This window comes from Mustela nivalis (genome assembly GCF_964662115.1).
Source record: "Mustela nivalis genome assembly, chromosome: 7".
NCBI lineage: Eukaryota > Metazoa > Chordata > Mammalia > Carnivora > Mustelidae > Mustela > Mustela nivalis.
In genome coordinates, this window is record NC_139026.1 from 70,558,784 (window position 1) to 70,574,719 (window position 15,936).

Genomic DNA, 15,936 nt, shown 5'->3' on the forward strand with positions numbered 1-15,936 from the left:
AAGAGCTAAGAAGAGCCCAGATGTGTGGATACTTAATGGCTGTTTCTCCTTTTGGAGCATGGAGTTCAGAGGAGCAGAAAAGGGTGATGCAGTTAATACTCTCTAAAAAATCTGGAGTTCCTAAAAACAAAAACAAAAACACTAAAAACTGGGGCATCTGGGTGGCTCAGTGGGTTAAAGCCTCTGCCCTCCACTCAGGTCATGATCCCAGGGTCCCACATTGGGCTCTCTGCTCAGCAGGGAGCCTGCTTCCTCCTCTCTCTCTCTGCCTGCCTCTCTGCCTGCTTGTGCTCTCTGTCAAATAAATAAAAGTAAAAAAAAAAAAAACAACACTGAAAACTAAAAGACATGGGTCACTTTCATTCTCTTATCGCCCTGTTACATAACCTAAGTGGAACTCTGTTTAGAGGAGCGTTCCATCCACCTGCGTGTTGACAAGGGCCCTTCGGACATCTTCGGCTTCTAATTCCTCGTGGCCTCCTTCCCCCTCTGGTCTCCTGGCTGTTGGCCTCCCACCTGCAGTCCTCTTGGAGGACTCCAGCCCTTCTCCAGTTGAATGTGCCTGTGAAAACTGCAGCATCTCGCCAATTCCAACTCCCTAAACCCAGAGTGGGGGCAGAGACTGTACACTTGTAACCGGCCCCTGGGGACACTGAGCCTGCTGCACGTCTGACTGTGCTGAGTACCAGATGTCAATCCTTCTGAGAACACTTGTCTCTTCGTCATGTAAAAATACATCCATATGTACTTAAGGGGGCTTTCTCCTGCACTGTAAACCATTGCCTGAGTGAAGACAGTTTCTCTCTGTTCATCTTCGGCTTTGTTTCCTACTCAAGCTTCAGACCTGCATATTCAAATACCTCTTGGGTGTCTCAGTGTGGATCCTACCGGCTTCTTGGCAGGACAAGGGCAACACTTTACTCACTGTCCTCTAAGTAGCCCTTTCCTGGCGGATCACTTGCAGAAAGATATCACGAAGAGGTAGAATTTCAGTTCAATGTCCACCAGCTCCCCAGTGCCCTAAATGCACCCCCAAAACATGCTGAATGTTTGTTGATTTGGCAAAATTGAGGCTATCACTTTGAGGCCATTGCAAATGGAAAAAAGCAAAAATCTGGCTTGGAAGCATTCTCTCACATTTGCTTGTATCATAAAAGGAACTTTCAAGGCAGCGAGCTGCTTATGGTTAGACAGGAACTGGTCCCTATAAAACAGATTTTCAAGAACTTACCTTCCATTTGGTGGCTTCCATTTGGTGGCTCCATTTAAAGTTCCATTAAGCACATCAAAGAGGGAAGCCATCCATGAGTGTTTGTTCAGAGAGGACCCCGTAAAGAGTTGATCTTCTGTTTTCTCTGAAGCTCATAAGTTTATTTGGTGTCAGAGTTCTTGGCAAGAGGGATGTGGTCAGATAGCAGTTCCAGGAGTTTACTTGAGTCTCATACTGGAGCGTTTGTATACGGTTGTATTCAGTAAGAAAGGTTTTCATTTGGCTGATATTGTATATATTAGAATACTGGATATGTAACAAGGCACATATTTATATACATACATATACCTATATGTAGATAGATAGATAGATATACACTCATATATATGTACGTACATCTGTGATGGTTGATTTTTATGTATCAGCCTGACTGGACCTTAAACCAGATGACAGGCTTTGGAATTTTTTCTGTGCCACTTTTTTTTTTTTTTTTTTAATTAGTATGGTAGAACATAGTGATTCATCAGTTGCGTATAACACCCAATGCTCATTCTATCATGTGACTTCCTTAATACCCTTCACCCAATTACCCCACCTCTCCCAAGCCCTCCCCTCCAGCAGCCCTGTTTGTTTCTTTTCTTTTTTTAAGATTTTATTTATTTATTTGACAGAGAGAGATCACAAGTAGGCAGAGAGAGATGGGGGAGACGCAGGCTCCCTGCTGAGCAGAGAGCCCGATGTGGGGCTCGATCCCAGGACCCTGAGATCATGACCTGAGCTGAAGGCAGAGGCCCAACCCACTGAGCCACCCAGGTGCCCGCTCAGTTTGTTTCTTAGAGTTGAGAGTCTCTTCTTATCATTTGCCCCTTTCTCTGTTTTCATTTTATTTTATTTTCCTTTCCTTTCCCCTATGTTCTTCTGCTTTGTTTTCTAAATTCCACATGAGTGAAATCATGTGGTATTTGTCTTTCTCTGACAGACCTAGTCATTCAGCCTAATACCCTCTAGATCCATCCACGTCGTTGCAAATTGCTGTGCCATTATTTCAGTAATCTCTCTATATCTGTTCTTATATGGCAGAGTCTAGGAATTATCCATTTAGGTCGACCTGGGGTTTTTCATGGGCTATGCTAGACATGTGTTCAGGGCCAAATGATGACACAAGGTGAAGAGTTGTCATTGCTACTTATTAAAGGAGAATTTGGAGGGGATGGAAGATGAGGACGGTGTTCGTAGATGTTAACATTGATGCAGATCTATCACAGCTGCCTTGCAGGGTGTCCTCAGTACCCATCTCTTCCCACAGCAGCGCAATCACTGCAACATTGTCACAGCGAGCTTTCTAAAAATCAAGTCTAAGAATCCTTTGAATTCATTTGGCTTTCCACTACCTACCTGATGAAATTCAAAGTCCTTCACAGCATGGCCCCTTCTCCTATCACTTGCTCCTCCCCTTACCTTCTACTCAGTGCACATTCTACTTGTCTACAACTCCCCAAATGTCTATATTAGGAGTCTCTATACGATGTGCCTCCAAAACCTTTCCTAGGATTTGTCCCTGGACCTCAATTTACAGATCCTTTTCATAAACATAGATTATTATACTTATTGACATATGAAAAAGAACCCCCAAATGGCTGGTTTTTGTTTAATATCTTGAACTGAAAAACATATTTTTAGGTTAGAAAGCTGCATTAAATTTGAGAGGGATGTCTAGTAAAATAAAGCATCTTTATATATAAAAGTATTCCTTTAACCGCTATTTCAGAAAAGAGAGTAGATCAATTGTAAAGTCTATTCATAGAAGGACGTTTTACCTATGAATTTAAATTTGGAAAGGATTAAGAGTAATTAAATTCAGGTTTTAAACATTTTTTTTCCCCCATGCTGGGCATGGAGTGTAATGCGAGGCTTGAATTCATGACCCTGAGATCAAGACCTGAGCTGAGATCAAGAGCTGGACATTTAACCGACTGAGCCACCCAGGTGTCCCTAAATATTTTTTAATATATATTTTTAAAAAAGATTTTATTTATTTATTTGACAAACAGGGAGAGAGAGACACAGCACAAGCAGGGGAGTAGGAGAGGAAGAAGCAGGCTTCCCACTGAGCAGGGAGCCCCATGCATGGCTCGATCCCAAGATCCTGGAATCATGACCTGAGCAGAAGGCGGATGCTTAATGACTGAGCCACCCAGGTGCCCCATTATTTTTTAATATCTTTAAAATATCTCTCCGTTCTCTTACTTAGACTTGAGAGGATTGATTGAATGAGTAATTGGGAGAAAGATTTACTGGCTTACAGCCAATAAAAGGCTGACACATTCCAAATCTGTTGCTGGGAAACAGAAAGCTAGACACCACAGGCTTCTTGGGCAATCCTATCCGTTCTTTTCTCATGAAGCCCAACATGGGCTATGAGGTTCAGATATCTTGTCTTTATTTCTGCAGGTGCTGGGACTACCTTTAGGTCTTTACTCCAACACCACCTTTTAAGGGAGGCCTCAGGCAACTTATATAAAATTGCAATTTTTCTCCAACTTCTGATACTTCCTATTGCTCTCCCGTTTTATTATTTTTCTCTCTAGCTCTTACCACATCAAAAATACTACACATTTTACTTCTCTATTCTTCTATCTTTCCCTCTAGAATATAAGCTCCAAGTGAGCAGGGATAGGGTCTTTTTTGTTCACTGCTGAATGTCTAGTGTCTACCACACAGTAGGCATGCAATAAATATGATGAGTGAAAGCCTATTTACTCTTCAAGAGTTCACTCAGGAGCCTAAACCTCTTCAGTGGTTCTTTTTCCTGATTTTCCCACTCACCTCCCGTATGTTCCTGTAGCACTTTGTCCTCCACCAGAGTAACGTTGTTATTGCTCTGACATTAAGGTTCATGTCTTCCTTTTGGAATTTATTAACTTCCAAGTGTTCAGAGATGACAGGGATTTTGATAATTTAAAATTTTGCTCATGCACCCTAAAACTCAACCACACACATACAGGTTAGGAAAGATTTCACTGACAGCAAAAGTGTGAAAAAAATAGGATTTTAGTGAACTCTTAATCATTCAATGATTTAATAGGGAGCTGAGGTTCACAAAAACTAACCAGTAAAATAAATCACCCCGTTTGGTTTTAGACTGCATAAAGACAAGTCAAGTTCCTACATGTTGACCTGGTCAAATCACCAACAGAATTTTGTGAATAGTTCGGGCTGCCACATTCAAGAGTGTCTGCAACACATTCAAGAGAGAGGAGACTGGAAATTATACTATTTGAAAGAACTGGGCGTTGGGAAAGAGAACCGTAGGAGACATAATAGATGCCTTCAATATCTGACCTGTCATACGGATGAGAAACTCTTCTTCTGTAGGGTCTTAAGGATAGTTGGAAATCTATTTTGGCCTAATAAAGGGGAGAACTTTTTAGCCTATTGGGGTGACCCAGGATGGTAAGTGCTTGAAGATTCTGATGCAGGCTGGGTTTAGTAGGGAAGTTATGGAAGTAGATCATAGCTTAGTGACAGCCACGACTGTCACTCTGGACTGAGTGGGAGGCTCCTGGTGAACATTCTTTCTGCTCTTTCCAGCCTCCATTTCCATGCTATCTGTTGGCACATGGCATTTTAGCTCACTGTGTTCTTTGTTTAAAGTGTCTAAAATTTTTTTTTTTTTTTTTTGAGAGAGAAAGAGTGTTTGTGCCTGTGTGCACGCATGGCGGGGAGGGGCAGAGGGAAAAGGAAAGACTGTTAAGCAGGTTGTTCCATGCCCAATGCAGAGCATCTGCTGTGGGCTCCATCTCACTACCATGAGATCATGACCTGAGCCGAAATCAAGTCAGACGCTTAACCAACTGAGCCACCCAGGTGTCCCTATTTTGCACTTCAGTATTCTGATCATTCATTTGATTTTCACACTGCTAGCGGTTGCAGAAAATTTGTAAATACTGGCTCGGTGCAGAGATGACTTTGTATTGTCCACCCTCTCCACTGCCTTTCATTCTGGTTCTAACATCTTGGACACATCCTCATGGCAGATGAATTAAGTGGCCCATAGAGAACAACAAGCCAAATACAATGCTGGGAAAACAGGATTCTGACATTCCAGATGAAGAGACTGATGGTTAAATCTGGCGCTGCAGAGAGCTTTTGCCCAAATCCACACCTTCCTTGCAGAAAAGACTGCAGGGACTCTATACAAGGGGGAGGCCCATGCGAAGGCCTACTCCCAAATATGTATTCTTTAGGTCTTTGTTCTCTCTTCCCTTCTTCCTCTCCCAATCTTTTGCCCTCAGCACACAGAACAGAGTATCTGTGACTACTCATCATTAAGCAGCAGCACCGTCACTATCAGCCATTTGGGGCTGTGGATAGCTGTCAAACACCTGGAGATTCTTGGATTCTTTTATTCTGTCTCCACCATTTAAACAGGATATTCTTTTGCTACTGTTTACCTAGGATGTCTATACCCTGGTTTAGACTCTTCTGGCACAAGGTAGGTGCTCAATAAACATTCATTACTGAATAAATGCCAGCTACTTACTTTCTTAGTTCCAGTTACTATTATCTCTGGCCTGGATTCCTGCAGACCTCTTCGGTGGTCTTTCTTGTCTCTAGTCTTGACCCTTCTCCAGTCAGTTCACCACAAAGGCAGCAAGAAAGATCTTAAGATGCTAGTCTGATCATTTCATTTCCATGTGGAAATTTCATTTCATTTCATTTCATTTCCTTGTGGCATGGAAACTCCTCTGTAGCTCTATGGATAAACTCCTTACTTACCATAGTAACAAGAGCCCTCCACAATGCCTACCTTCTCTTTGAGCCTTCCTGACCTTTTCACTGTCTGGTCACAGGCCCACAGGCTTCACAACTTGCCATCTTTTAGTCTGTGCCAGTTATCCCTCCCCAGTTTCCATTCCCTTCTCCAGAGTTTGCCAACACTCTGGATTGGGGTGAAGCTCTTCTGGTGTGTTTCCATGGCCCTCTATCCTGTTCCTATAAGGGTGATCATCAGACCGTAACCTTCCTGAGCTGCAACGCAAATCATGTTAATTTCAGCACAATGTCTGGCCAACAGTAAAGGCTCACTGAATGTCTACAGAAAGCAGTGAACGTTTCCTGCAAGTTTCTGCCTGTTTTATAGGACTCTGCTGGCCCTTCTTAAAGGCCTTAGGGAGGCCCTTCCTAAGACACAGCACAAATATGTGACGTGGGTGGCAGGTGAAGAGTCAAGTGAACAGAAGTTTATTTCTTGCTCTACCATTAAGAAAAAATGCTTTAGAGGAGGACAGGATAATTAAAATTTTAAAAGTCCCCCATAACTTGGACAAAGAATAACTTATATTTTGCCTAATTTTGTTAATAATTTATCATTGTTTTTATAACATACTGTCATTCATATGTATGATTTCCTGATCAAGATCTAACTTGCACAAAATACGAAAATGATAATTTATGGACTTTCACATTACTTCCACATTAAAAACAGAAACTAGGCGTTGTAAAGCTTATGCCATTTATCATGGACTATCGGTAAGTATTTCGTATCTGGAAGATCTATATTCAAGGGCTCTGTAAGCTACTTATTAGTTGTATGATTTGGAAGAAGTTCCCTAGATAGGTGAGTGTATCTCCCATTGTACCTGGCACTTAGTAGGACCTGAATAATTCCCCCTCACTCGTGGTTTTAAAGAAACCTGAGAATATAGAGGTTCATTAGGACACAATGTTTCCTTCTGCTTTTGAAATAAAAGGGAGGCATTAATTTCTTGATTCCATTTCACTTGAATAAAACAGCTTCTTTTTAAAAAAATATTTATTTGAGAAAGAAAGTGAGAGAGGTGTGCGGTGTGTGCGGGGGGGGGAAGGGGAAAGGAGTGGGAGAGCGAGAATCTAAAGCAAGCCCACACCCAGCACAGAGCCTGAGGCTGGGCTCCATCTCATGACCCTGAGATCATGACCTGAGTGGAAATCAAGTCGGACGCTTAACTGACTAAGCCAACCAGGTGCCCCAAAACAGCTACCTTTTTTCTTAGCAATAGATAATTCTTAAGTTATAATAATTAACATTACTTTTAAAGAAATGTAATTTTATGTCACTGATATGCAGACCTTTCCTCTTTGGCATCTTTTAAAGAAAAAAAAAGATTTTTAAAATATTAAACACATAAAACACAAACCAGCAACTACAAAGTCCCAATGAATCCTGAAAATTTATTACTTGGGAGAATATCAGATATCAATCCTTTGTTTTACAGCTCATGATAATAATCAGAAAATATACATTTTGAAATGAAAGTTGAAAAAAGAATAATTACATATAATACATATTACAGATATTTTGTTGGTACATAAGCAAAGCAGTACTAAAAGCATATTTATGTGTCCACAGTAGTGAATGTGGCAATTTTCTGTTTAAAGCTGCAGCAACTCAAATCCTCCTTGGGTCAATAAAGAAAGACAGATTGGAAATATATTTAGGGCTATCACCATGTCTGGCTGTAAACCTATTTTTTAATCTTTCCCTCCCCCCATATATATATGTATATACTTTATTGCCTTTATATTTCTGCTGGTTTAATATAATTAGTATACTAAATAGTTATCTGCATTTATTTGGTTTCTAAAAATATATAAAATGCATTGGAATAGAGCTCCTGCAGCTTTCAAGCAGTCAAGTGTCTGGGCATCGAAAGCTTATTCTGGAAATGTAAAGCAGCAATACTGAATAAATAGTGATTGTTTTGTCTCCTCCACACAGCTGATGGCCTTCACCCAAAACTTAAAAATACTGTAGCAAATAGTATAAACATGCAAAAAAATGGACATAATATAAAAGTAATACTTATGAGCTAAATTTTAATACAATAGAGATTAATAAAGACAACTTTAGGTAGAAGAGGGATGGGAACACAGCATTGTTATCTACATATAAATTAAGGCCCAATTTTTCAAAGGCAATGCACACAGGGAAATGCCCATCTGCCCACATCCTTTGCACACCTGAAATCAAGAGTTTTTGCCTTTTCCATATAATTTCCACAATCCGTTATTATAGTTCTAACTTGGAGAGATGTTCACAGAAATGGCTTTAAAGGTAGTTTCTTTACTCGAAAGACCATTTTTCTCTTATTCACAAAGAAAATGTCCTTTTAATGCAGATACAAAATTTATTTATGCTCTGGAAGCAAGTTCTTTATTTGTTTTTCTTAAACACTATGAATAATCACATTTCACACCATAAATTCTGTATTTTTGCTGTTTTAGCTCAATTTTGTGATTAATTTGAACTATGGGAATTGATGATTACTTCAGGAATGACTGAGGGACTTAAATGGGTAATTCCTATTAATACCAACCGAAGTCCCACATATAAATTCCCTGTGCATCAGGACAAAAATCATGCTAATAAATCAAAACACTCATTGAAAAAAAAAAAAAAAAGCTCATAGAAAAAAACAAACAAACTGAGGAAGCCCACTATGGATCATTCTCTGAGGATGCTAGACACAATGCTATTTCAAATCATTCCTTGGTAAGAAAAAAAAAATTCTCTTCTAATGTAGTTAATACTTAAAGGAAATTATAATGAAACAACTTGCAGAATAATAATAATAATAACAACAATTAAAAAACCCTTCAATCTAGTTTAGTATTTAGAACCTGAATATTCCCCCAGATGCAAAATTTTATATTTGGTATTTTTATATATCATTGCCCACTGTTCTTGCCCTGCCCCCCCAGCCCTGAAATGTATCCAAAAGATGTGGCATTTACTCTAACTCCTCTGTGTTCACAATAGGAATAGACTATATTATTTTTAAGATGTTCTAAGGGAAATGGGTTTTCTTTCTTCTATTTTAAAAAGACTTAGAAAATATTTCTTAGAGATGTTCTTTCAGAAGTAATGTGACTGATTAAAAAGTATAGCTGCTCAATATATTTATCAAATTCACATTTGTATATTCTTCGCCTCTAGGAAATAGTATTTCTATCTGTAATTATGTCCATAAAGATTATTTGGCATTTGGAAATTCAGAGGAAGTTGTCACAACGCTGCCAGTCTTAAAGTTATTAGATTAATGTTGATAATAATTTACAACAATTAAGTTGGACATTGACTTTGTGTTTTTGATGGCATGCCAAGGCATCTTTGCAATTAAAAACTGCAATGTTTAATATATCTTCAGTTTAACATTTTGATTTAAATAGAATGTGATCGATTTATAAAAATGTTTTTCTTTGTGAATAAGATCTTAATTTCTCTGAATAACAATAACAAAATGACTCTTGGTATAGGATGGAACCCTTTAAAAATAAGGCATATATTGGGCATACATAAATCATGACCATCACAAAATCTATAAAGTATCTTATTTTTAATTCTAATTTTTAAATATATATAGATATGAAATAACTATTATAAATTGAGAACAAATCTGTATAAGTTGTGGTTATGTAGGTTATTCCTCAAGTTATTTGCAAAATAGTATCATGGCAAGGTCAATTCGATAACTCCAAGAACCCAAAGAAAATACTATCTTTAGTTGAGGTCTGCCATTTAGCTGGACTAGAAAAGGCAACTCTGCATTATTACCTTCAGTTTTCTAGAAGCTTCTATATATTTTCATAGCCATTCTTAAAATTTTTCATTGGAAACCTAAATGCAGCATTCTCAGCATTCACTTAAATAAGTCAAATGTGTTAAAACATCCAAAGTTGCCCTCATGCATAAGATATGACTTACATCTTTTTATTGTTACCATGGCATTAATATACTAATCCACTTTTACTTTGTTGCATGAAAGTAATACAGAGAATACAGTTTCCTCAGAATTAAAAACTACTTTAAATTTCAGGTTAAGGTCTTACTTATGTTGTACCAAATTTTGATCAGAGGGAATGTAAAAATGGCAAAATGGTATCTGACCACATCCTTCCAGATACTACTTGTGAATCTCAGTTAAGTCCCTATTCATGGGAGAGGTGTCGATTCATTTTTGGTTTTATAAATAAATAAGAAAATAGAGGTACAATTGGGAGACTCATATCCTGTAAAAGCCAAGCTCAGAAATGAAAAAAAAAAAATTTAACTTTATTTCCTTTGTAAAAAATACCTAACTCCAATGTACTTTCTAAGTGATTGGAGAAATGGCGACAATCTATAAATTACAGAGGAAATTATGTGTAAGCGGGAACTTACCCATGGGTGCTTACACCAACAGACTATACATACCTAAGTGGGTTAGTTTAAAGATCTATCACTTAAAGTAACCTTTCTGAAGCAGATCAACCAGATATCTCTTACTTACGTATCATGGCGACTCTGAGGATCCATGAGATTAAAACGATTAAGGCAGGGCAGGAACAAAACACATAATTTATTAGGAAACCCCATGCCTGTTTGGACAGATGATCTACCAACTACACTTCCGTTTAAAGTGTCTGAAGTACCGCAAATCTTTTAAACCTACAATTTACTCTTCTGGGTATGTGGTCATTCATATGCTGGAAATACTGTAAAGAAAAGATCCAAGTCCAGATGAAAACTAAAACCTGAATTATTTTGTCTAATGAGGCAATGGCTAGGAGAGGTACACAAGCTAAACACAAGTGGGTTCCTCTGGAGTTAGGGCAGACGCTGGAGCTCCCTATGGCACTCGCAGAGCTGTAGGCCAGCAGGTACGGATGGACACTGGTGGCGTGCACACAGTCATAGTCACACAATTCAGAATGTAACTCAGTCACAGGATAAGTAGTAACAAAAAATATGAAAACAACAACATTCACCCACTAATCGGTTATATGGAATAAATTAAACTAAGTCAGTCACATATTTCTCTTCGCTCTTAAGTCATGGTTTTATTTACGTATACGCACAGCAGAATACTTTCCTAACTCTCTCAAAATGCTACAAATAAAAATGAAGGCTTTGCATTACAGCTGCTGGACAAACACGTCAACACTGTCGATGTGTGTGAAAACACAGTTTCTTTGTTCTTTAGCATCAGTGCACAGGGTATGGCTCCGAGTGGTATGCAATTTAGGACAGAAAAAAGAGACGGTGGCTTGTGAAATAGATCCTCTGTTCATCATTGGCACAAATCAAAGAAGGAATTCTTACTGTCCTTGGTACCTTTATCGGGTCTCTCCCCTAAAGACAGATAATGTTATACGTAGATGCCCTCAGGATTGAAACCAGACGAGATAGGATTCTGCAGAATACGAAGATTACTGGGGAGCTGCCGAGATGGACCAGGTCGCTTCAGGGACCCGGACTGGAAGGGTGCTTCTACACAGAAAACAAAGAAAACCATTTGGTGTACTCAGCAACCTGAAGTAGACAGCAACACGAAAAACTAGAACTTTTCCCGCTCTCAAGAGCCAAAGAGCAAACTGTAGAACTTGCTCCCCATGAGGTCTGGGATAAGAGAAGACTCTTCTTGACCCTCTCTGTTGACACAAATAGTTTTCAGTGATTTCAACACCTTTTTAAAAAGGTGAGCATTCTCTTTCTCTTTCTTGGTTGTTCAGATGATACACATCTTTTAAATATCAGCACAGATTAATAATAAAGACTTCTAGGAGAGGAAGAAGGGGCATAAGGAACAGAAGCTAATAAAACTCAACAGACAATGGCTCATACATCTGGAAAAGGTTTCTTAAAGAAGCAGTTAAAACAATGATGTAAGATCTGGGGATTACATGCCCACCTATGTAAATCAACAACCTAGATATTATTGATTTTTCCCAGAAGCATGAAGCATGCCATTTTTTCTTTTAAGTGGCCTAGGCTTTGAACAGTAGGCTAACATTTTAACTGAATACAAGTAGTTCCTTCAAAGCTAACCAGTGGGAATAAAGTAAAGAGAGCAGAATTCTCAACATCTTACCCCTTTCTATGTCTGGGTGTGAGGCCTCTACTTCAATGGGCTCCGCGGGCAAAACAGTAACTTTTGTCCCCGTCTGTTGGATAAACTGCTGGAGGTTGACTTGCCGTAGCTCTTTAGTCAACTGCTCCAGTTCTTGTTCTTTGTCCTAGATGGAAGTTAAAATTTGTCTTTTTATTTGAAGAGTCACTCTTGGCCCTCTAAAGACATCCCGGTGATAGTCCATCTGCTTTAGGGGCTGGATGTGTGAACGTGCTTTCCCAAGAACACCGTTAGCAAACCCAGTCAATGTTGCCACAGTGGGCTAAAAAGAGGTCATTTCTGCTTTGGGGCACAGGCCAAAAAATAAGCAAATAAAGGACACAGTGTCTTTAGTCTGTCCTCTTTAAGGTGATGCTTTCCTCTGTTAGGAATACACTATGCACCTGATGAAATAAATCTATCTGTAAACTTTAATCAGTAAAATACTAGTTTTCGTCCATCCCAGTGTTTACGGCAATCTTGCTTTAAGTGTTCACAATTAAATTTCCTTAATGAGTTCATAGATGGCTGCAAAAATTAATAGTCATTTGATCCATGAGATTCAGAGAAGTTTTTGTTTTTGGTAAACTGTTTAACTTTTCATGGGATTCATCACTGAGATACATATTAGAGCATGAGGAAAGCAAGAGTCCCACAAGATTTTCGGTGTGGGGTTCTTAAGTCCTTGGCAAGGACAGGTATGAGAACTGAAGATCCTTAAAGAAAGGAGATCAAATTTGGACAGCTAGAAAGCTCAAAAAGCACAGAGAGGCATCCTGTGATTTGAATGGATATTCTTTTTCCCTTTACTGCACCAGAGGAAAAAGTGGCAAGGCCTTACCCAGGCTCAGTGTATCTGAAGACTGGTAGGGGTAGGAAGAGATACCAGAAGTGAGTGGTTGTTTCCTCCACTTACTTTGAGTGTAGGGGGCACTAGAGATATGTTAGTTTGATTATGAGATCCTTCCCAACGAGAATTACTAGCAATGACTATCATAAATTACTGTTTCCTGTAAATAATATCAAAGGCAACACAACTTCCCACTGTATCCTTTTTAAGGGTCAGAATGAATCCAAATAGTATAATACTGAAAAATCAGAGGTTAATAACCTTCTACTTTTATGGAATGAGAAATTCTTGATTTTCAAAATTTTGGTGGTAATTTTACCTCTTGACTATTGTTAGTGGCATAGAAAAGAAATCATGTTAAGTTCTTGAAACCTCAGCTTTCTCTGCTTATAGAACTGTTCACATTCTAAAGTAGCTCTGCTCAAGCTTCCATGTGCACTGGTACTATCTGGAGAGATTCAGAGATTCTGAATTTTTAACAAGTGTGCCCTGAACTACATGCTTTGAAGAGCAAGCCTCTAAGCAGCACTGACCAATACAGCAACTACCAACGAGCACTTGAGATGTGGCCAAATGTAACCAAACCCCAAAATTTAAATTTAGTATTTTAAAATTTACTTAATATTAATATTTATTATGTTAAATATTATTTATATGTAGTATATTAAATATCCTCTTTGCAACTCCCCTAACATCACCATATTTTCAAGAATGGGTATCTGAGAAATACAAGTTGAGTGATCAGGATCTAATGGCAAAATATAAATTTATGTTCTCGTATGTGAATCAGGAAGAGGGGAAAATCAGAGAGAAACTTTTGTGCCACTCTCCTTAGGAAGGTAAGTAATATGGAGAAGAGAAGGGGTCTATTTACATCTTGGGAAAGATGGGGTGAACCACAATGGAGAAGTAATAGATAAGCAGTCAACTAGCCGCCCGATCCTTGGTAAACCAATCTGCAGTAATTTGATTTCCTTATCTCTAGGATGAGAGAAGGTCAGATTCACTATCTCATCATTAGTGTCCATTCCAGCTCTGAGATTCTATTCTCTGTATCCCATTACCTAATGTTACAACTGCCAGAGTAAGAGACCTCTTTCTGTGGAGCAAGAATCAGTTGTGGCTTTAGCACTCCTGTTTGTTGTGGTCTCACATCTTAGCTTTGTCATAAGTCACAGAAATTCTATGAAACTTATACACCAAAGTAGGTTTCTAACTTTTTAATTTATTTGACAGACAGGACCACAAGTAGGCTGAGAAGCAGGCAGAGAGAGAGGAGGAAGCAGGCTCCCCACTGAGCAGAGAGCTCAATGGGAGGTTCGATCCCAGGACCCTGGGATCATGACCTAAGACTAAGGCAGAGGCTTTAACCCACTGAGCCACGTAGGTGCCCCAGTTTCTAACTTTAAATGTAAGAGAAAATGGACAATATTCAAGAAAATGCCAAGAATATATTAATTCTTTTAAACAGATGAAACCTTTCTATAGAAATGTTCTTACCTGTAATCGTTTGGTGGCTTGTCCAAGAGATCTTTCTACAGCTTTAATGCCATTTTCTAACCTCAGACTCTGTTGGCCTTGAATGTCGATTTCTCCCTTGACCTTACCAATCTTTCCTTTAACCTCTTCTTCATTGACTTGTGCCTCCTGAACTTCCCGTTGGAATTTTTCTGCTTCAAGACCACTTTCCATAGTCTGGATCTGAGCCAAATAGTCCTTTAATTTGCTCTCACATTCTGTTATTTTCTGTCTTATTTCTTGAAGTTGATCCTTCAGCTGTTTTTCATTTTCCTGTTCAATCTGCAATTCATTTTCCCAAAATTCTTCCTCTTCAATTTCGACATCATTTCTTTTGATCTTTTGTTCCAGGCGGACAATTTCCTCTTCAAGGTTAGAATTATATTTTTGCTCCCAAAATTGTATTTCAATTTCATTTGATTCTAGCTCTTTCTCAATGGATTGAAGCTTCTCTGTCTGCAACCGGATCAGCTTCTTTAATTCATCTGCTGTTGTCTTGCAGTTGTTCAGCACCTTTTGCTTAAATTCAGTTTCTTTACCCTTTCCAAAAATGTCCATTAATCCTTTGGCACCTCCTGTAAATGTTAATGATTTCCTTTTAGGTTCTCTCCTTTTGATTGATTTGTCAATCTGAGGCCTCAGTTTAGCCAGTGGGGGCAAACTCTGCCTATATAAAGTTCTCTCCGGAATTCGAGCCACACTGTCTGAAGTGGGTCGCTCACTAAGAGATGGCCCCGTCCGACGTAAAATCAGTTGTACATCACTAGCATACTGCCCCCATTTGTTTAAGGATATGATAGGATTTTCATGAGGTGCTAAGTGTCTTTCAGTATCTCTCCATTTTTCTATAAGAGTGTACCTTCCTGTTCGACCTAGATAAAAAAGACAAGAATAAATTGTCAAAGTGGAATATGTGATAGTCAAAATGATGCAACAGAGGACACTATTTGATAACTGTGTCTTCTTGATTAGAAGCCAAGTCCAGTTCATGCTGCCTTTTAAACTTCTCTTGAAGACAAAAAAAACAAAACAAAACAAAAAACCCTAAAAAACAAACAAACAAAAAACCCAAAACCAAACCAAAAGCAACAAAACAAAACAACAACCACCACCAACTTCTCTTGAAGATATGTTAACAGTATAAAACTATGGCATGTGAATTACATATATCCATCTGATTTGCTTAGAAATTCAACTTGATACTTTAAACCTCCATGAGACTCTTACATTCTTATCAAATGCCCGATTGCCTAGACCTTCTGTTTGGGGCAAGACCTCCAGCTGAAACAAAGGACGACACCAGAATGCCCCACTGGAAGCCATGAGGGCCTGGTCCCAGGAGCTAGGTAGAACTTCAAAACTTAATTTCCACTTCGTGAATCCCTTTGGTTTCTCTGCATATTAAAACTCAGGGAGGTTGGAAGCCCCATTTTACTCCTGAAGGGAAG

The 15,936-nt window shown here is 38.9% G+C and overlaps 1 protein-coding gene across 4 annotated transcripts in view; it reads right to left on the reverse strand.

Annotated features, from left to right (window-relative positions):
* Positions 1 to 7,403: 7,403 nt before the first annotated feature.
* The window catches only part of RASSF8 (Ras association domain family member 8), a 31,965-nt gene continuing 23,432 nt past the window's right edge, over positions 7,404 to 15,936 (reverse strand). For all 4 annotated transcript variants that reach the window (XM_082738543.1, XM_082738540.1, XM_082738541.1 and 1 more), the window contains exons 3-5: positions 14,471 to 15,360; positions 12,103 to 12,247; positions 7,404 to 11,501 (exon numbers count right to left, since the gene is read on the reverse strand). In XM_082738543.1, the coding sequence (XP_082594669.1) occupies positions 11,380 to 11,501; positions 12,103 to 12,247; positions 14,471 to 15,360 (1,157 nt within the window). In that variant the 3' untranslated portion in view covers positions 7,404 to 11,379. The remainder of the gene's footprint in view (positions 11,502 to 12,102; positions 12,248 to 14,470; positions 15,361 to 15,936) is intronic.